Below are 22,700 nucleotides of genomic sequence, written 5' to 3' on the forward strand. Positions count from 1 at the left end.
GACTTCTTCACACACGAAACACAGACCCACCTTCACCAAATATAGAACAAGGGATCAGAAATTAGAAATAAAAATATGAACACCAAAATTGAACTAGGGACCCCAAGAACTTAAACTTGGAAAGCACTGCAACACTGAAGAAATAAAAACAGAAATGCACTTCCTTTTGTATTGAACACAATAGGTGGCATAGCCATGGAGGACCCCCCCCCCCCCCAAATTAGCCATCACCCTTGCAGTAGCTGGCAGGGATCCCCAAGCAGTGCCATGTAAAGACAACCTCTTCTGGTCCAGCAGCCAGAGCTTTCCAAGCTTTGCATCTGGTGGCTGTGTCCTCAAGCTGCTGCTGCCACTGTTGGCCCTCCCATGCATGCTCAGTTCTTATGTGTGCAGAAAAAGCAAGTATTCACAGGGGTGGATCAGAAGTGGTGACAGCAGCTTGGCGACACGGCTGCTGGCTGCAGATTTTGGAGAGTTCTGGCTGTCAGAGCGACAAAGGAAGAGCAGGTCTTTACCCGGAGATCCCAGCCAGCTCAGGTATTTATATTTTGCATTCATTGGGGGGGGGGGGGGGCTATGCCAGTGAACACAATACAAAGACATCTGTGATACATATATCCCAAAGTTAACATAGTCCAGTTAATAAATTCAAAATAAAACACTTTTTTCTACCTTTGTTTGGACATTTTGTTTCCTGCCATGTTGGTCTCAGTTTCTCTGTCTGTCTTCTGCTAAGCGCACAACTATGGAACGCATTGCCAAAAGCAGTAAAAATTACGCTCGACCACCTAAATTTTCGGAAAGCACTAAAGACAGACCTGTTCAGAAGAGCATACCCCAATGACCAGACATAAAAATACCGGTCACTTGCGACACAACATAACCAAAGACTGCAACGGACATTACCTGACTCTTCTTCCCCCTTTCCCTCTCTAAGTTTCCCCAACTGTTTCCTACCATACATATACCTCATTATACCACAATATCACTTTGTATTCATTCATACTATGTATTTGTTCAAACTGTAATCGGCTATATGTAAGCCACATTGAGCCTGCAAAAAGGTGGGAAAATGTGGGATACAAATGTTAAATAAAAAAAAAAAAAATAAAAAATAATAATAATTGTCTTTCTAGTGGCTTTTGTCCATTTGTCTTTTCTTCTCTCTCCACTCCTGTTCTACTCCTTCACTACACCTATCTTTTGACATATTGATCCTTCCTTTCCAGGTCTTTCTTTTCTGCCTCTCTATCCACTCAAATTTCACCTTCTTTCTCACCCTTCTTCTTTTGACTTTTCAGCTACCTATTAACTTTCCATATTCTTCTCTTATTCCCTAGCTGTCCCAGTTCCCAGCTCTCTCCTTCCCCAGCCTGCTATTCCCTTCCATCTACCCTTCATTACTACATTTCTACCTTTGCATTCACTATCCGCCTCTCTATCTCTCACTGATGATCTTGCCACCCCTTTCTTGGTCTCTCCCACATGTTTCCATCATTTCCACTATTTTCCTTCCCTCTCCCTTCATTCTTGTAGCTCAGTATCTCCTCTCCCTGTCACTTTTCTTCCACACCCTCGTCATCTTCCTATCCCATCTCTCTTCCCATCTGCTACCTCCCCCCTCTTTCCTGCTGTTGTTCCCCCACCCCACATCATATCAGCCAGTATCTCTCCCTCCCTTGCTTACCTGCCCTCCCTTCTAGCATTTCTCCCTCCCTACCACTCCTGGGTCCAATATATTTCCCTCTCTTCTTCCCTCCATCCTACTGTCTGCCATCTCTCTCTTCCTCCCCTCTGTTCCCGGGCCCTTCATTCTTCCAGATCCTTCCCTGACTCCCAATATGGCGGGCATGTCCCCCTATCTCTAAAACCATCCCCCGGTCTACTTTAAACAAATCCAAGGGGCTCCCGCGGTCTGCCACCTCCTCCTATTCTCGCCACTCAGATCCAAGGTCTCCCTCCATTCCCCTCAAGTTCCCTGTCTTCCTAACATTGCATCTTTATTGACAGGTGCGGGGAGGTGGTCAGTAGCGTGGCAGCCAATTCTTATACACTGCCTGCGTCTGTCCCAGCACTGTTTCTCTGACGTGTTCCTCCCAGACTAAACAAAGGAAGTTGCATCAAAAGGGGGAGGAACGCGGCAGAGAAACAGTGCTGGGATAGGCAACATATAACAATCACTGCTGCGCTACTGCTCCCCCCCCCCCCACCGTGTCAACAAAATGCGATTTTAGGAAGACAGGGGAGGTGAGGGGAATGGAGGGAGACCTCAGATGCGGTGGTGAGAACGGGAAGAGGTGGCAGACCGCAAGGTCCCCCTGGAGCTGTGGGACCTAGGGCAGCTGCCCTGTTTTCCCCCCCAGTGGTGACACTGGGAACATTTATGGGCAGTCTTTATAGGCCCATACTTTTTAAGCACATTTTTATAAAAGCCCCTTTTCAAACATAAAAGGCATGGAAAAGACATTATAAAAGTAACTTCTATATGATTAAAAAGGAAGCAATCACTCGATACTACCATGAGAACACAGGCTCAACTTCACAAATAAGGAGGGATCTGTGTGATCCTGAAAGTTGAATGCAACACTTCTATTGACCCTTGAAAAGGTACTACAGTCTAAGAATCCTGTTTTCTCCAGGAATCATACACAACTACTAAAACCGTATGACACAAAATATCATGGCTGGAAAGAAAGCAAGCTCAGCTTGACAGTGACAAATACTTCTTTACAGCACACCAAAAAAGTCATACCCATAACTCGGAATTACAACCCTCTAAAAACCACTCAACTATTTTAGGGCTTGCTTTTCTGAAGCAGGCTGTGAAAACTAAGGTTGTTTACAGCTATTCTGCATGCAGATTCTTTCATCTGTAATTTTTCAATTTGTATTATGTATTTCTTTCTTTCTTATCTTTTCAATACTTTTTATTCTTTAACTTTTTAGGGCTGCATTTGGATTAAAACCTGCAATCGGAATTAAAGGTATGTTATTTATACAGTCACAAGGAGCTGCAGAAGGAAAAAAAAAAAACTAAGTACACAATCGCAAATACAATTTTAATCTAAATGCAGCTTTATTGAACTTGTGACACAGAAGGGCAAAGCAAATGGGATATATCATACTTCTGACCTACTGCAACAAGCATCTCTGGAAAAAAAAAAAAAAAAAAAAAGAACTACTGCTATTGCCTGCAGCATTTTACCTAGATTGAGACAAGAAAACTTGACCACAATTCAGAAGATGGCTATCAGAAAACCTTCATAAAGACCATATCCTAATATAAACCTTTACACTGGACGATCTTAATACCAACAGTACCACACAAATTGGCATTACGTAGAATACCAAACACTTCTAATCAACTATCAAAAATTAATCTGTGCACATATTCCCAACTGAGAATTCTGTATTGTCTCCAGGACCAACCTTTTGTCCCCTGAAGAATGTAACAAGATCAGATTCTATACAACGGAGTTTGATATAATGCAGGATAGTGTTATATGGTGTCCACAGTATACTTTGCATAAGTTTGCCAATAAGAATTGTTCTCCATTATTAAACAATAAAGCATAAGGAGAAATTAGGTTTTACCTGATAATTATCTTTCCATTAGTCTTCCCACTATTCCAGAACCTGTGGGAAAGTTGTGTCCATCAACCAGCAAGTGGAAATAGTGAACTGAAAACTGAGCTGAGACAGCTCTCTCTTGGCATCCAGTCCAGTTACTCAGTATTTACTTAGACAAGCAGTAAGGAAAAACTCGGAATAAACACAACCACAACTTGCTAAACTAACACTAACCAGATAAGAAAATGTGTGGATCATATCTCAGGACAACTTGTAGAGAACAAGAGATATACAGGAAGCACCGAGCAAGGTGACAATCGTTATTTGACCCATTACTTCGCACCAACTAAAATCTCAGAAACCTCGGGCAGGCCCTCTGGAACAGTGGGATGGACTAATGGAAAGAAAATTATCAGTTTGCCCCTAAAACAAGCTAGCACGGCCACTTGCACTCAAAGGGAATTATATGCCAATCCCTTTTGAAGCCCATCCTGAAGGAACTCCAGAATAACCGTAATGTCCGCCCGAAAAGGCGATTCAGCACGCAAAGCACACCACGCCGAGAAAGCTTTCCACACTCGCGCGTGCCCCCAAAAGAGTGGCAATGACTGGTCCTGAAAATCCCTTCTTCCTCAGCGGCAGCCTCTCAATAGCCAGGCCGTAAGAGAAAAGCGGGAGGGATTTTCCATCTGAACTGGCCCTTGATGCAGAACGGGTGTCACCGGAAGTCGCAATGGTGGCTCTGAGAGTGCTCGAATGAGATCCGCATACCACGGCCGTTGGGGCCAGTCTGGGGCCACTAGAATGACCGGCCCCCGATGCCGCCCTATGCTGCAAAGAACTCTCCCTATCAGAGGCTACGGAGGAAAAACATACAGTAGCTGTTGTTCCGGCCATGGCTGGAGAAGAGCGTCCAATTCTGCGGATCCTGGCAGCTGTTTGCAGCTGAAGAGCCATGGCCATGAGATCCATTACTGGTCTTCCCCAACGTTGACAGATCAACCGAAAAGCCGAGTCCGACAGCGTCCATTCTGCTGCATCCAAAAGAGTTCAGCTGAGAAAATCCGCTTGAACATTGTCTTGACCCGCAATGTGCGCTGTCGACAGACTCTGAACATGCACTTCCGCCCATACTAGAAGACGAGAGGCTTCCACTGCCAAGGGAAGACAGCAAGTGTCCCCCGGCCGATTGATGTAGGCCACCGTTGTGGTGTCTAAGAATACACGAACCGCCTGCCCCTGCAGAAGGTCCTGAAAACTCTGCAGCGCATTCACGACTGCTCGCAACTCCAGACAATTTATCGGCCAAGTCGCTTCGAGAGGGGTCCACGATCCCTGGGCTACTCGATGAAGACAATGGGCTCCCCAGCCCGCAAGGCTGGCATCCGTCACGACTACCATTGGGAGACGCCAGAGAAACACCCTTCTGCAAATTGGCTGACCGGAGCCACCACGCGAGACTGTCCCTGGCCCGGCTCGACCAAGGAAGGCATCGTTGATAATCCAGCGACGTCGGCGACCATCTGCTCAAAAGAAAATTCTGAAGAGGCCGCATGTGAGCCCTTGCCCATGGAATGACCTCCAAGGTCACCGTCATGAAACTGAGTAGCTGAACAGTCTCACACTTGGGGAGCGCGACAACTCAATAAGGTCCGTAACTGAGAAAGCAATTTGATCCTTCGCCCCTCGGGGAGAAACACCTTCCCCCGCTTCGTATCGAATTGCACTCCAAGATACTCCAGACTCAGAACCAGATGACTCTTGTCCATATTAACCACCCAACCTAAGGATTGCAACACCGCAATCACTCGGTCGGTGACCACTCGACTCTCCTCTGCTGTCGTCGCCCAAATCAGCCAGTCGTCCAGATATGGATGCACTCGAATCCTCTCCTTCCGCAGGAACGCCGCCACCACCACCATGACCTTGGAAAAGTGTGTGGGGCAATGACCATTCCGAAAGGAAGGACCCGAAACTGGAAGTGCTGACCCAGCACCGCAAATCTGAGAAAATTCTGATGGGGCTGCCAAATGGGAATGTGCAGGTAAGCTTCCCTCAAATCGAGAGCCGTCAAAAACTCGCCTGGTTGAACAGCAACAATAACTGCCCTTAATGTCTCCATGCGGAAGTGACGAACCCACAAAAACTGGTTTACTTTTCTGAGATCGAGAATAGGCCGAAAAGTCCCTCCCTTCTTTGGAACCACAAAGAAGATGGAGTACCGACCTGTGTGCCTTTCGAGAGGAGGAGCAGGAACGATAGCCCCTATCCTTAACAGGTCTCACAAACACTGCAGAAACACTATCCCTCCTGGCCCGCGATACAGAGTGGGACTCCAGAAAAAAAATCTGTGACAGGAGAGAAGAATTCTAGCTTGTAACCTTCTCGCACCATATCGAGGACCCACTGGTCCGAAGTAATTCTGGCCCACTCTGGAAGAAACAGAGAAAGCCAACCACCGATCTGTGCCCCATCATTACGAGGCCCGAGGAGCCCCCTGATGAGAGGGGGGTCCAGCCGGATGCTTCTCGTTGCGCAAAGAAGAACGCTGCCCAAAACGAGGACGCTGAAAGGCTACGTTGGACCGCCCCGGGCGATACCGTCTCATCTCTCTGAAACATGACCTCGAAGCTCCCTGCCTGGGTCTATCCTCCGGAAGACGCCGAGATTTGGAATCCCCCAAATCTTTAACAATCTTTTCTAGGTCTTCCCCAAAAGCAATTTCCCTCGGAAAGGCAATTTAATGGGCCGTCGCTTAGAGGCCATATCTGCAGCACAACGACGGAGCCACAGAAGACGCCGAGAGGAAACGGTCAAGGCCATGAGTTTGGCCGAAGCACGGACCAAATACGCCAGCCCAATATCCATCAGCGACATCTGAGGAGTTCCCGGCATATCAGACTCCGAAATCGAATCCATGACAGAATGTAGCCAACTGAGACAAGCTCTAGCCGCATAAGAACTACAAACAGAAGCTTGAAGTGTCAAAGCGGCCACCTCAAAGGCACGTTTTAAAGAGGCCTCTAGCCGTCTGTCTTGCATATCCTTAAGTGCCACACCACCTTCCAACTAAGAGTAGTCTTCTTAGTGACCGCCGTCACCAGGGCATCCACCCTAGGTGGAGCAAACTGCTCTAAACGGTCCACTGAAACCGGATACAGCCTGGCCATAGCCCTGGCTACATTCAGCCCCCCCATCCGGATCCGCCCACTGGGCCGAAATCAACTCTTCAATAGCTTCATGTACCGGAAAGGCCTTAGAAGGTCGTCTGGTACTAGCCATCTTGGGGATGACCGCCTGAGAAGCCGCAACCTCAGGGTCCTCTATATTCAGGGCTTCCAGCGCCTGAGAGATAAAGGAGGACAACTCCTCCTTATGGAAAATCCTCACGGGGGAGAGTCCTCCAGTTGGTCAGTGAGTACACCGTCCTGCACGTCCTCTACCCCCGTCTGCTCCGAGAGAGCCACCATGGAGGAAGCTGCAGACGACTGTATGCAGGAACCCTTCTCAGATCCCAAAGAAAGCCTAGGCTTTTTAAGGGAGGAGAAATCCTCTGGGGAAAAAATCCCCCTGAGAGGATCAAATGCCGAAGTTGTCGCAGCCGCATTGGGGGGGGGGGGGGGGGGGGGGCAAGGCCCTTTTCAACAAAAACACCTGATGGAGTAGCAAAATAAACTGGCGAAAATCCCTCCCCTGCAACGGAGGAGGTCGCAGACATGGCACCTGCATCACCGCCCACAGTGCCTGACGCCCCCCCCCCCCCCCCCGACTCCCCTACCAGCGGAGAAGCAGCTTTGCCAAAACCGCTACTGAAGCCGACTCCGTGACCAATCGCAAAATGGTGCGAGAACTGCCAGGCTCTGGGCGGGAAAGCACGCTCTCGGGGGGGGACCACTCCGTCGAGTCCCGCCAAATCAGCACACCCGCGCTGCAAAGGCCCGCTGCCGAACGCCGTTTCCCACATCGGGAACAGCATTTTACTGCCTCCGCTGCCATCGCCCACCCCTGAACAGGAACCCAGCAGGACTTACCCTGGACCGGGAAAGTGCGGGAACTGATAGCTGAGCCGAAGAAAAAAACTCTCCGACTCCACTTCGAGGCAGGCTCAGACAAGCAGGCAACAGAAAAAGGACTCAGACAGCAGTAACACAAACCTGCTCTCATAAAAAACACACTTCCCTGTGCTTCTCTGTTTCTCTTTTAAACAAATTCAATGGTTCTTTTTTTTTTTTAGTGAGGAGACAGAATCAAACAGGGAAGGAAAGGAACAGCAAAAGCCTGTTCAGAGGGAATTTGAGGTGCAGCAGGGACCCAGCAACTGCGTATGCTGCCACCAGCCCAGGAGCACCCTCAGAGGCCTTGGGCTCAGGAGCTGAAGAAAAAGCCATCCACCACCTGCTGAGATAGACACATACTAACTGAGGAAGGAGCTGGCCATCTGGCATCACTGCCTTTAGTTTGTTTATCTCTATCTCCACCTGCTGGTAGGCGGACTTAACCCACTAGTTCCTGGATTCATCTGCTGCAAGTGACAAGGAATCTTGAATATATTGTATAACAAACTAAAATTTGTTAGCTACACTGAACTGACATTTAATGTTGGGTAATGTAGGATATAAGAATAAATAAATATCTATGTTCCTACTTCAGCTGTGTACATTTACAGCTTTAATGCAGAGGCATAGCTAGGTGGGGTGCAAGGGGAGTGGCTGCTGCTCCAAACTGACCTTGAAGAAAATGGTGTCTATGCAGATCAGCTAGTCAGCTTCACACTGATGCCTATTTTACAAAACGTCTGCTCCTCCTGACACCAAAGCCTGCTACACCTCTTCTTTAATGTAAATGTTAATAGCCATACTGTAGCCACAATTTCAGGTGATTCTGTATAAGTATTTTAAGAGACACATAGGTGCCTATGTGGATTTATTAAACTAACTTAAAAAAAGGGGCTTATTAGGCCCTCCAACCTAAGCAACCTGCTATAAAATCACCTTCCATATAACCACGTTCAGGGTACATACACACATGTTTAGAGGCAACTGCAGTCAGTGACCCCTGGCTGAGGGCTGTTACTTCTACAGCAGGGCTATGCAGAGGTAGAAGAGAGAAAGTTAAAAGTTGCAAAAGGTGGCTCACGGTGTCACAGCCCGTCTGATTGTCCTACATGTCTAAAGGAATAGGAAAACACTGCCAGGCCAAAGAAGTGTCAGAGGTATATTGGAATATTTCTCTAGAATACTGTTCCATTAAAATGCCCATACTGATCGTTGTAAGTCAAAGTGTTGCGTTGTCTGATCAGTTAACACACATTCCGTTACACTAACATAAGAACTTTTTAAATCCTAGTCAGAGAACACAGCAAGGAGAAATAGCTCACCTGTACTTGTCTTGCACTTTCTGCTTTATATCTTGCAAAGAATCTTGGGAAATATCTCGCTCCAGGTAACCAGACAGCACCTCTGTAGCGTTCTCTAGATCTGCTTGATTATTCTATAATAAATAAAAACACCACCACAGGAAATTACACAATAATCTAGAAACACAACCATAAGGATAGCGAATACATACATACCTGTAGCAGGTGTTCTCCGAGGACAGCAGGCTGATTGTTCTCACGACTGGGTTGACGTCCACGGCAGCCCCTCAAACCAGACGAAAAATCTCGCGGGAGGTCCCGCACACAGGGCACGCCCACCACGCATGCGCGGCCGTCTTCCCGCCCGTGCGCAACCGTTCCCGCTCAGTTTAATGACAAGCAAAGAAATGAGGAAAAAAAACGCAACTCCAAAGGGGAGGAGGGAGGGAAGGTGAGAACAATCAGCCTGCTGTGCTCGGAGAACACCTGCTACAGGTATGTATCATTCGCTTTCTCCGAGGACAAGCAGGCTGCTTGTTCTCACAACTGGGGTATCCCTAGCTCTCAGGCTCACTCAAAACAAAAAAACAAGGTCAATTGAACCTCGCAACAGCGAGGGCAAAACAGAAACTGACCTACGAAGAACAACTAACTGAGAGTGCAGCCTGAACAGAATAAAACCGGGACCTGGAGGGTGGAGTTGGATTCAAACCCCAAACAGATTCTGCAGCACCGACTGCCCGAACCGACGGTCGCGTCTGGTATCCTGCTGGAGGCAGTAATGTGATGTGAATGTGTGGACAGATGACCACGTCGCAGCCTTGCAAATCTCTTCAATAGTGGCTGACTTCAAGTGAGCCACTGACGCAGCCATGGCTCTAACATTGTGACCCGTGACATGACCCTCAAGAGTCAGCCCAGCCTGGGTGTAAGTGAAGGAAATGTAATCTGCTAGCCAATTGGAGATGGTGCGTTTCCCGACAGTGACCCCCTTCCTGTTGGGGTCGAAAGAAACAAACAATTGGGCGGACTGTCTGTGGGGCTGTGTCCGCTCCAGGTAGAAGGCCAATGCTCTTTTGCAGTCCGGGAAAGAATGCTGGCAAGACGATTGACTGGTTAAGATGGAACTCCGACACCACCTTCGGCAGGAACTTAGGGTGAGTGCGGAGGACTACTCTGTTATGATGAAATTTTGTATAAGGGGCATGAGCTACCAGGGCTTGAAGCTCACTGACTCTACGAGCTGAAGTAACTGCCACCAAGAAAATGACCTTCCAGGTCAAGTACTTCAGATGGCATGAATTCAGTGGCTCAAAAGGAGGTTTCATCAGCTGGGTGAGGACGACGTTGAGATCCCATGACACTGTAGGAGGCTTGACAGGGGTCTTTGACAAAAGCAAGCCTGTCATGAATCAAACAACTAAAGGCTCTCCAGAGATGGCTGTACCGTCTACACGATGATGGTAAGTGCTAATTGCACTAAGGTGATTCCTTACTGAGTTGGTCTTGAGACCCGACGCTGATAAGTGTAGAAGGTATTCAAGCAGGGTCTGTGCAGGACAAGAACGGGGTTCTAGGGCCCTGCTCTCACACCAAACGGCAAACCTCCTCCACTTACAAAAGTAACTCTTTTTAGTGGAATCCTTCTTGGAGGCAAGCAAGACGCGGGAGACTCCCTCAGACAGACCCAACAAAGCAAAGTCTACGCCCTCAACATCCAGGCCGTGAGAGCCAGAGTCTGAAGGTTGGGGTGCAGAAGCGCTCCGTCCTTCTGCGAAATGTGAGTCGGAAAACACTCCAATCTCCATGGTTCTTCGGAGGACAACTCCAGAAGAAGAGGGAACCAGATCTGATGGGGCCAAAAAGGCGCGATCAGAATCATGGTGCCGCGGTCTTGCTTGAGCTTCAGTAAGGTCTTCCCCACCAAAGGTATGGGAGGATAAGCGTACAGGAGGCCCGTCCCCCAATGGAGGAGAAAGGCATCAGACGCCAGCCTGCCGTGTGCCTGAAGTCTGGAACAGAACTGAGGCAGCTTGTGATTGGTCTGGGAGGCGAAAAGGTCCACCGAGGGGGTGCCCCACACTTGGAAGATCTTGCGTACCACCCGGGAATGGAGCGACCATTTGTGCGGTTGCATGAGTCTGCTCAATCTGTCGGCCAGACTGTTGTTTACACCTGCCAGGTATGTGGCTTGGAGAAGCATGCCGTACTGGCTTGCACAACGCCACATCCTGATGGCTTCCCGACACAGAGGGCGGGATCCGGTGCCCCCCTGCTTGTTGATATAATACATTGCAACCTGATTGTCTGTCCGAATTTGGATAATTTGGGAGGACAGCCGATCCCTGAAGGCCTTCAGTGCGTTCCAGACTGCTCGGAGCTCCAGGAGGTTGATCTGAAGACCTTGTTCCTGGGGGACCAAACCCCCTGGGTGTGGAACCCATCGACATAAGCTCCCCACCCCAGGCGAGATGCATCCGTCGTCAGCACTTTTGTGGGCTGAGGAATTTGGAATGGGCGTCCCAGGGTCAAATTGGTCCGAATTGTCCACCAGTGCAGCGAATTGCGACAACTGATAGACAGGCGGATGACATCTTCTAGATTCCCGGTGGCCTGGCACCACTGGGAAGCTAGGGTCCATTGAGCTGATCTCATGTGAAGACGAGCCATGGGAGTCACATGTACTGTAGAGGCCATATGGCCCAGGAGTCTCAGCATCTGCCGAGCTGTGATCTGCTGGGACGCTCTGGCCTGGGAAGCGAGGGACAGAAGATTCTGAGCTCTCGCCTCGGGAAGATAGGCCTGAGCTGTCTGTGAATTCAGCAGAGCTCCTATGAATTCCAGAGATTGGACTGGCTGGAGATGGGACTTCGGGTAATTTATCACAAACCCCAGTAGCTCCAGTAGTTGAATAGTGCACTGCATGGACCGAAGAGCTCCCGCCTCTGATGTGCTCTTCACCAGCCAATCGTCGAGATACGGGAACACGTGCACCCCCAGCTTGCGCAGGTACGCTGCAACCACCATGAGACACTTCGTGAACACCTGTGGTGCAGAGGCGAGCCCAAAGGGCAGCACACAATACTTAAAGAGACGTGTCCCCAGACGGAATCGAAGATACTGTCTGTGAGCTGGCAGTATTGGGATGTGAGTATAAGCATCCTTTAAATCCAGGGAACATAGCCAATCGTCTTTCTGAATCATGAGTAGAAGGGTGCCCAAGGAAAGCATCCTGAACTTTTCTCGCACCAGATACTTGTTCAGGCCTCTGAGGTCTAGGATGGAGCGCATCCCCCCTGTTTTCTCTTCCACAAGGAAGTACCTGGAATAGAATCCCTGCCCTTCCTGCCCGCGTGGCATGGGCTCGACCGCATTGGCGCTGAGAAGGGCGGAGAGTTCCTCTGCAAGTACCTGCTTGTGATGGGAGCTGAAGGATTGAGCTCCTGGTGGACAATTTGGTGGGCTGGAGACCAAATTCAGGGTGTATCCGCACCGCACTATTTGGAGAACCCACTGGTTGGAGGTTATGAGAGGCCTCCTTTGGTGAAAAACTTTCAACCTCCCCCCGACCGGCAGGCCGTCCGGCACGGCTACTTTGATGGCGGCTATGTTCCCATGGATCCTGTCAAAAGCTCGTCCCCTGCTTTTGCTGTGGAGGCGCGGGGGGCTGCTTAGGCGCACGCTGTTGACAGGAACGAGCGCGCTGAGACTGTCCCTGTGCCTGAGGAGGCCTTCGGGCCGGCTGGGTGTACCTACGCTTGCTGTAGGCGTAGGGTGCAGCCTGCCGGGCCCGGGAAAAACGTCCACTCGCGGAGGTGGATGCTGAAGGCGCCCAGTGGGAGACCTTGTCGAGAGTGGTTTCCCGCTGGTGTAGTTGGTCCACCAACTGCTCGACCTTCTCGCCAAAAATGTTATCCCCCCGGCAAGGGACATCAGCCAGCCGCTGCTGGGTGCGGTTGTCCAGGTCAGAGGCACGCAGCCATGAGAGTCTGCGCATCACTATACCTTGGGCCGCAGCTCTGGATGCCACATCACAGGTGTCATAGATACCCCTGGACAGGAATTTTCTGCACGCCTTTCGCTGCCTGACAACCTCCTGAAATGGCCTGGACTGCTCCGGGGGGAGCTTGTCAACCAGGTCCGCCAGTTGCCGCACATTGTTCCGCATGTGGATGCTCGTGTAGAGCTGGTATGATTGTATTCTGGTCACGAGCATGGAAGAATGGTAGGCCTTCCTCCCAAACGAGTCCAGAGTGCGAGACTCCCGCCCCGGGGGCGCCGAGGCGGTATCCCTCAAACTCCGTGTTCTTTTGAGAGCAGAGTCCACGACCGCTGAGTCATGAGGCAGTTGAGGCCGCATCAACTCCGGGTCTGAGTGGATTCTATATTGGGACTCCGCTTTCTTGGGAATGGTGGGATTAGATAATGGCTTCAACCAGTTCCGAAGCAGTGTCTCTTTGAGGACATTGTGCAACGGTACCGTGGAAGACTATCTAGGTGGTGATGGATAGTCGAGGACTTCGAGCATCTCCACCCTCGGCTCATCCACAGTTACCACTGGGAAGGGAATGCTGATAGACATGTCCCGAACAAAAGAGGCGAAGGAGAGGCTCTCGGGGCGAGAGCTTCCTGTCCAGTGAAGGTGTGGGGTCGGAGGGAAGACCCACAGACTCCTCGGAGGAGAAATATCTGGGGTCCTCCTCCTCCCCCCACGAGACCTCCTCCTCGGTGTCGGACATGAGCTCTCTAAGCTCAGACCGCAACCAGGCCCGTCTCGACTGCGAGGAACCACGTCCTCGACGAGGGTGTTGAGAGGTGGACTCCCGTGCCGGCGGGGACGAAGCTCCCTCCATCGATGTCGACAGGGATTCCACCTGAGTGGCGATCGACACCGGTGCCGCAAGCGGCGCCGGAATCGAAGACCGCATCATAGGACCAGAGTCCACCGGCGCCTCCATCAACGGCACCGAGGGCGCAAGCACCCCTGGTGCCGGCAAGGCCTGGCACATCAGCCCTTCCAGGATCTCCGGGAGGATGCCTCGGAGGCACTTGTCTAGGCCCGCTGTCGGGAGAGGCAGGGGGGCCGGTGCGGGCGTCGGTGCTGGAAGCTGTCCGGGTCCAGGAGACTGTACCGGGGTACCCGACGACCTGCGCATCGACATTTCTTCAATAGAGGGGGAGCGCTCCTCCTGGCGCTGTCGCTTCTTGGGGGTCGAGTCTTCTCTCGACGTCCCGGAGCTGCCAGTCCCATGCGCCGTGGGCGACCGATGACGGTGCTTCTTCGCAGCTTTCTTCTGATGTCCGTCATCGGCGCTCCGCGGCATAGACGAGGAGGAGGTGGAGTCTCCACGGCCTGTGGGGATCGGATCCGACAGGGTTCGGTCCTGATGGCCCTGAGCAGCGGGAGTGGCCGGGGCGGACTGCTCACTGCCGCCGTCGGGCCAAGGGAACCTGTGCTCCTGGGGTCGGTGCCATAGTCGGCGCCGAAGACGTCGACATCGGTACCAGTACCGAAGACCCGGCCGTCGACGTCGATGCTATCGAGGTCGACGTCAAAGGGCCGGCGCAAGTTCCAAAAAGACGGTCCCGAAGAACTTGCCTCGCCACCTACGTCCGCTTCCGCAAGCCGAGACACAAGGTGCACGCTTTGGAATTATGCTCCGGGCCGAGACACTGGAGGCACAAAGCGAGAGGATCGGTCTGCGAGATCTGCCGGCCGCACCGACCACACTTTTTGAATCCGCTCAGGAGCTTCGAGGACATCGAAGGAAAAATCGGGTCGGCGACATCAAAATCGTCGATTGTGGCGGTGAAAGGCACACCACAAAAAGGAAGTAACGGCGACCCCACGAAAGAACCCGACGAGGGGGAAGGAAAGGAAAAACTTTTTTTTAATAAAGGGGCGCGCGGAAAACAAGAAAGAAATAAAATAAAAGCGCGGACTAGGCCGCAAATCGGTTTTCTGGGGCTGACACGGAGAGGGACGAAGATGCATCTCTCACCAGCACGGAAAGTGAAAAACTGAGCGGGAACGGTCGCGCACGATCAGGAAGACGCCCGCGCATGCGCGGTGGGCGTGCCCTGCGTGCGGGACCTCCCGTGAGATTTTTCGTCCGGTTTGAGGGGCTGCCGTGGACCTCAACCCAGTCGTGAGAACAAGCAGCCTGCTTGTCCTCGGAGAAAAGCCAGTACACAACTCACATCAAGATCAGGGTTAATACAACTGAGAAACTTTTGGGTTGGCATTATTTCCAACACCCTATAGTATATTAAAAAAAAAAAAAAAATCTAAAGACTACAATCAAGTTAGATATAAGATTTATTTAATGTTTCTCAGTTTCAAAATAACCTCTCTTCCTTCCAACTGAAAATACAGAGACCTAAAGAGCACAGACCTAAGAGTTTTTTTTATTATTATTTTATTCTAGTTCCTTCTTAGTGGTTATAAACCATTAGAAAAGTAGTGATAAAATGCCTTTGCAATATTCCCCTACAGAGTAAAATATTGAATATTTACACATAGAAACTCCTCAAGAAATGTGTGTTTTATGTTATGTATGTCAGCAAATTGAGCAGGGTTGTTTGAAAGATTTTGTATTTGCCCTGTTCCCTCTGTGGATATTTTTGATGCGTAAACACTACACATATAAAATTCTGCCTCGCCTCACCCTATGCTTGGAATAAACTTCCTGAACCCATACGCCAAACACCCTCCCTACCCATCTTCAAATCCCTGCTCAAAGCCCACCTCTTCAATGTTGCTTTCGGCACCTAACCCTTTTTACCTTTCAGGAAATCTAGACTGCCCCAATTCGACTGCCCCTACTTGAACGACTGTACATTTGTCCTTTAGATTGTAAGCTCTTTGAGCAGGGACTGTCCTTCTATGTTAAATTGTACAGCGCTGCATAACCCTAGTAGCGCTTTAGAAATGTTAAATAGTAGTAGTTAACCAGTTTGTGTCTCTCTACAGTGTATACTGCTATTCTGCTCTGTATTGCATACATTGTTACTATAGTTAACACCCAAGTAATGAATAAGCCTACATAAAGCAACACACCTCATTGACAAGCAGATGATCAAATCCCCGCGCTACTCTAAACAGCGCTCTAAAAATAGCACTGGGACAGCGCGTGCCGTTATTGGACCCATGATCAGATATAATGACATGCAAATTTAAGCACGCAATTCTCTCTGATCATGGTGTAGAAGTGCGGGAGGATTGTGCCTGAGTGCATCCTCCTGCAGTTGTTCGATAGGTCTGGGCTGTCAAAAGCCCAGACCTGTCAAACACAGGGGACGGAGGTCCATGGGACCACCAGACCCCAACCACTCCTGCTCCGAGCAAGGCAAAATGGGGGCTGGAGGTCCAGTAGACCTCCAGTCCCCCCGACCTCCCCAACACAGGTTCAAGGGGGGGCTGTAGTCCTGGGGGGGGGGGGTCTCCTGCCCCCCCTAACCCACTCCAGCATTTCTAAGAAGTCCCTGGTGGCCCAGTGGGCGACCGACAACCCCCGACCCCCCCCCCCCCCCCCCCCAGCGGGCTGGAGGTCCGACCCAGGTTCAGGGGGGCTGGAGATCCGGGGGGTCTTCAGCCCCCCCCACCCCCCAGCATTAGCAAGCAATCCCTGGTGCTCACTGGGCTGCTGTCAATCCCCCCTTATATGTTGTGATGCCCCACCCAGTGCATCCCAGGATACAGTGGGCAGAATGCCGCCATTTTACAGGCGACGTCAAAGGAAGAGGAGGGAGGCAGGCCACCTTCCTCCTCCAACTCAAGGTAGGGGGGGAGGAAGAGTAGGGGGATTGACAGCAGCCCACTGGACCACCAGGGACTTCTTGCTAGTGCTGGGGGGGGGGGGCTGGAGACCCACCGGATCTCCAGCTCTCCCTGAACCTGTGTCGGGGGGGGGGGGGGGGGGACACCGGAGATCTGCCGGACCTCCAGCCCCCTGTCACTGGGGGGCCTGGGGTCGTCCGTTGCCCACTGGACCACCAGGGACTTCTTACAAATGCTGGGGAGGGGGGGGGGGGTTAGGGGGAACTGGAGACCCACTGGATCTCCAGCCCTTCCTGAACTTGTGTCGGGGAGGGAGGGAGGGACCGGAGGTCCGCCAGAGCTCCAGCCCCCTGTTGCTGGGGGGGTCGTCAGTTCCTGGGTGGGAGGTTGCTATATTGGGGGGAATGGGGGCCATATAGCATGCAAATGCACGCTGCACAGGGCTCACCATTCCTCCCCAATGATCTGCAAACCCTAACGCCAGCTCCGAGATGGCGTAGGGTTTGCCGCGGCCATCAAGCCAATCTTAGGCGCGCTGGTCGCTGATCATTGGGGATGAATAGGTTTAGCATGCATTTGCATGCTATTTGCACTAAGAGCCCTGTTTTGCATGCATTAGCATGCTAGTTGTATTCAGAGCCCATGAGCGCATTGTTTTATGTGCTCAGGGGCTCTGATCATAGGGCGGTAGCAAACGCAAGCACTAGTATGGTGCTTGCTTCTGATCATCGGTGAATAGGAGAGGTGTTTGTAAAGGTATTTTCTAATTAAGATAAAACTGTACTGCAAGCATAGTTTTAGCTCTGTTAAGCCTAGATTTTACTATGGTTATTATATGAAGACATCAGCCAGTTGGCATCAGGAAGCAAGAGATCCTTATATTATAAAAGCTTCACACAGTTCAACAATGGAAAGTTAACACTCTGAAAATACCATTTGTCTAATCATCTTTTTGTGCTAGACCCAAGATATTCCTGATTACCTGCAAAATGGACAACTAGATTCCAAGCTTATTATCCACAAAATGCTGAGATACGCCATGTGTCATTCAGGATATATTACCAGAAAAGTACTACTAAATTTAACCCAGCAAAATTTCTGCCATCCAATTGCTGTTCAACCTGTACTTGTATCCAAGTCACGATCAATAATACCAAGCTGCTATTGCTCCTGAGAGGAGCCTGCTATGTTTGCAGATCAGAGTAGCCAGGCTGAAACTACAAAAATGTTAACTGGATTGTTATTCTGGCCTTCAACACAATTACTATACTGAATGTTAACTAATGATTATTCCCCTTGATACTATCTTTCAACTATGTTCTGTAATTTCACAGTTTTTTTTTCTCTAATGCGCTTTCATTCACTATTTTTTGTACTGTTTTATTACTCATGTAAGCCACATAGAACTGAATAACTGAATTCAGATAATGTGGGATACAAGTATCAATAAATAAATCGGAGTGGAAGAGTAGCCTAGTGGTTAGAGCAGTCTTGACATCCAGAGGTGGCCGGCTGAAATCCCACTTCTGCTCCTTGTGATCTTGGGCAAGTCAATTAACCCTCCATTGCCTCAGGTACAAAATTAGATTGTGAGCCCTCCAGGGACAGAGAAATACCCAGTGTATGAAAAAGGTATATATAGCTATAGCCTAGGACGGTCTAAAGGCTTAAGCTGCTGCTTTATATGTGCAGACTGGCAGTCTTGTGTTTCAGGGAGGGAAGATGCCACCATAAAAATCTCAGAAAATACTTCCTTTCCCAGTCCTCAAGGTCAATGAGGGTAGCTGTGCTTTCCAGTGAAGATATACCATTTAAGGTAAAAGGTTTAAATAAATACAAACTTAAAAGTAACTAAGGTGTTGTATCAATATTGTCTCCAGAATAAATATAGCTTAGTGGTGACTGTTATGAACGGGAAACTGTGGCACAGGTGACGCTCCCTACCTCAAAGATAATGGACTGATTATTCTTTTTGAGGTAGAAGGCAAAGACGTAAGTGTACATGAGTGTGGCACGGCACTGGCAGAGCACGTCGACTGCTTTCTTCAGGAACTGCACCTCAATCCAGGACATGTTGTGCTGCTGCATCTCCTCCATTTTCTGTTTCACCTGTGCGTACAGTTTGTGCTCAAATCGCAAGCTCTGCATGTGGTTCATGTAGCGGTTGCAGTAGAACAGATACCTCTGCAAGGCTGCTCTGGATCTCTGTGTCAGTACATATTAAAAACACAAAGAAAAACTTAAAACCTTATCAAGAACACAGCAGCTAACATGAGAACATCATCAAATTAAAAGACTGTAAACAATTATTCAGATCTGCGGATCTAGATGCAATCCATAATACAACCTTACATGTCTTGTTTGATCACTATATTCCCAGCAAAGCTCACTACAGGTTTCTTCCTCTAAAGTGATGCACAAGATATTTACTAGCCCCTGTGCTGGCCCATTCTTTAGTATACATTCCCCATTTCATTTTTATTTACCGAGATTTCGGAAAGGAGTAAAGCAATTTTAAACAATCAATTCTTTGAGCAAAATTTATCAGTGAAAGTAAAATATCATAAAGTAATATTTGATTTTGCTGTGTGAATATATTGTAAAATATCTGTACTGTTCTTTGCTTAGAATGTGCTAAACAGTATTTACATGGTTGTAATTTAAATAGATATAAAAAATAAAAAGAACAATGTGCTAAATGGGTTAAAATAAATAAATATCCATAAATACTAGTCGTTGACGATGCTAGAATTATTTTTACTTGTGGGAATGCTATTAACAATCTAGATCAGGGGTAGGCAAACATTTTCTTGGGGGCCATGTTTATGGCTCTTGCCTGGAGCGTAGGCCAAACAGTGTTGAGTTGCCCTTGAAGAAACATAGAAATATGATGGCAGATAAGGGCCAAATGGCCCATCCACAGTAACCACTATTTCCCTCCTTTCTCCCACATGCCTGTCCCAAGCTTTCTTAAATTCAAACTCAGTCTTTGATTCCATGACCTCTACAGGGAAGCTATTCGATGTGTCCATCACCCTTTCTGTGAAAAAGTATTTTCTTAGATTATTTCTGAGTCTGTAACTTCTTAATGTCATCCTGTCATCTCATACCAGTGCTTTCCTTCATTTGAAAGAGGCTCACCTCCTATACATTAATGCCACAGAGATATTTAAACGTCTCTATCATATCTCACCTTTCTCCTGCCTTTCTTCCAAAGTATACATGTTGAGGTCTGTAAGTCTGTCCCTGGATTTTAATAGCGCCCTCTGCACTAATTCTATCCTATTTATATCTTTTGGTAGGTGCGGTCTCCAGAACTGCACCACAGTATTTTAAATGTGGCCTTACCAGAGGTTTATACAAGGGTACTATCACCTCTTTTTTCCTGCTGGTTATTCTTCTCCCTATGCACCTAAGCAGCCTGGCTTTGACAATCGCCACCTTAAGATCATCGGATACCATCACCCCTAAGCCCTGCTCTTATTTCGTACAAAGAAGCACTTCACCCCCTATACTATACCGTTCCCTTGGATCTTTGTAGCCCACATGCATGACCCTGCATTTTTTAGCATTCAATCTTAGTTGCCAATTATTGGACCATTCTTCAAGCTTCACTAGATTTCTCCTCATGCTATCCGTATCATCCAGGGTGTTCACCCTATTACAGAGTTTGGTATCATCTGCAAAGAGACAAACCTTACCAGATAGTCCTGCTGCAATATCACTCACAAAAATGTTAAAAAGAGTGGGTACAAGGACAGATCCCTGCTATACACCACTGATAAAAATCATTTTCTTTGGAGCAAACTCCATTTACCACTGCCCTCTGAATCCTTCTATTTAACCAGTTTTTAACCCAGTCACTTTGGGTCCCATACCAAAGGCACTTAATTTATCAGTCGCCTGTGCAGAAATGTGTCAAAGGCTTTGCTAAAGTCCAAGTACACCACATCTAGCGCCCCTCTCTCATCCAACTGTTTGGTCACTCAGTCAAAGAAAATCAATCATATTTGTCTTGTCTTACAAGACCTGCCTCAGGTCATGCAGTCCATTCAATTCGAGAAACCTCACAATCTTCTGTTTTAGCAGAATTTCCATTAGTTTACTCACCACTGAGAACTGACTGCTCTGTAATTCCCATCCTCCTCCTTACGTCTGCTCTTGTGCACAGGGACCACATCTGCCCTCCAGTCCTCCAGGACCACTCCAGACTCTAAAGCAGCATTGAAGAGGTTAAACAACGGAGCCAACAGAACATATCCGAGTTCCTTGAGTACCCTTGGGTGTATTCCATCAGGCCCAATCACTTTGTCTATTTTTAGTTTAGCTGGCTCCTCACGGTCTTCTGAGAATTGGTCCTGGCCTACCATACCATCCATCCCTATTAGCATTTGTTTTCTATGGTCCTACCCCTGGCCATTCATCCATGATCACAGAACAGCAGTAACTGTTAAGCAGTTCATCTTTATCCTTTTCAGCTTCTACATATTCCTCCCCTTCACCCTTGAGCCTCACAATGCCATTTGGCACTTCCTCCTTATCGCTTCATATCTAAAAAATGTCATGTCCCCCAATTTTACCATATTGGATATCTTTTCTTCCATTTACATCTTTGCTTTCCTGACAGCTTTTCCAGCTACTCTTGGCTTTTACCAGGTGTTTTTGCATATCTTCCTCTTTCTGAATTGTCTTGCAATTTGTGAAGGCTAATCTTTTTTCCCCCTTACCTTTTCAGCTACTGCATCTGAAAACCAAAGCGGCCTTCTTTTTCTCTTACTTTTATGTACTTTTGTAACATAAAGGTTTGTCGCCTTTAAATAGCTCCTTTCAGTTTTGCCCACAGATGTTCTACTTCCTTCAGCTGTTTCCATCCAACTAACTCTTTCTTGAGATATTCCCCCATTTTGGCCAAGTTAGTTCTCTTGAAGACCTCTCTTCCTGTGTCAAAATTCTGAACCGCACCACTTGGTGATCTCTAGATGCCAAATGAGCTCCAAGCATAACATCAGAAACACTCCATTTGTAAGCACCAGGTCTAGGAATAGCTCCATCCCATGAGGGTTCCATTACCAACTGCTGGAACCATTCTTCCTGTAGAGAATCCAATATCCACTTTCTTCTAGATAATTTCACAGCAGGGATGTCCCAACTGACATCTGGCCTGTCAGTAGTACTTCCTCTTTCCTAGCAATCTTGTAGATGTCTTCAATTAAACCTGTCCATTTCTTCTGACTGTGAAGGAGGCCTGAATATCACACCAAATGTAAATACATTTTCCATGCCCTCTTTCCAGATTAATCCACAGTTCTGCCTTACCCCTGCATGTCCTGCAATTCTATCATTTTAATATTATTCTTAACATATATCACCCCTCCACCTTTTTTTTCCTGTCCTGTCCTTCCTAAATAGATTATAGCTAGGTATAACTATATCCCAGTCATGGCTATCCATGAACCACGTCTCAGTGACTACCACTAAATCCAAGTTGGCTTCTATCATTACAGCTTCTAGATCTAGAAATTTGTTTCCCATACTATGGGCATTGGTAAATAAAGCTCTCCAGATATCAATCTTTTCCCACATTTCTATAAAAATATTTGAAGTCTTACATTCCTGAGGATTATTGACAACTTTGGGGCTTTTCTCACTCTCCCCAGCAAATTTAGTTTAAAGCCCTCGTTAGTACATTAGCCAGTTTGTTATGGAAGACACTTTGTCCCTTCTTTGATAGATGGGCACTACCTCTGCTCAGTAGCTCTTGGAAAATCATCCCATGGTCTAGGAAACCGAAGTGCTCAGGTTGCCACCATCCACGAAGCCACACATTCAGCTCAAGGATATGAGCTTCCCTCATTTGGCCTTTATCCTCAACAAGAATGATCAATGAAAACACCACCTGTGCAACTAACTGCTTCACCATCTGTTCCAGAGCCATGAAGTCACATTTGATATGTTCAGTATGATACCTAGCAGTATCATTTATGCCAACACGGA

General features: G+C 48.4%; 1 protein-coding gene across 3 annotated transcripts in view; it reads right to left on the reverse strand.

Annotated features, from left to right (window-relative positions):
- Positions 1-22,700, reverse strand: part of ARIH1 (ariadne RBR E3 ubiquitin protein ligase 1) — a 420,527-nt gene that overhangs the window by 4,697 nt on the left and 393,130 nt on the right. The window contains exons 12-13 of one of the 3 annotated variants that reach the window (XM_030187624.1): positions 18,651-18,911; positions 8,948-9,060 (exon numbers count right to left, since the gene is read on the reverse strand). In XM_030187624.1, coding sequence (XP_030043484.1) covers positions 8,948-9,060; positions 18,651-18,911 — 374 coding nt within the window. Of the gene's footprint in view, positions 1-8,947; positions 9,061-18,650; positions 18,918-22,700 lie in introns of all 3 variants that reach the window. The other 2 variants (XM_030187631.1, XM_030187615.1) reach the window with 2 other exon arrangements.

This window comes from Microcaecilia unicolor, chromosome 1, assembly GCF_901765095.1.
Source record: "Microcaecilia unicolor chromosome 1, aMicUni1.1, whole genome shotgun sequence".
Lineage (NCBI taxonomy): Eukaryota > Metazoa > Chordata > Amphibia > Gymnophiona > Siphonopidae > Microcaecilia > Microcaecilia unicolor.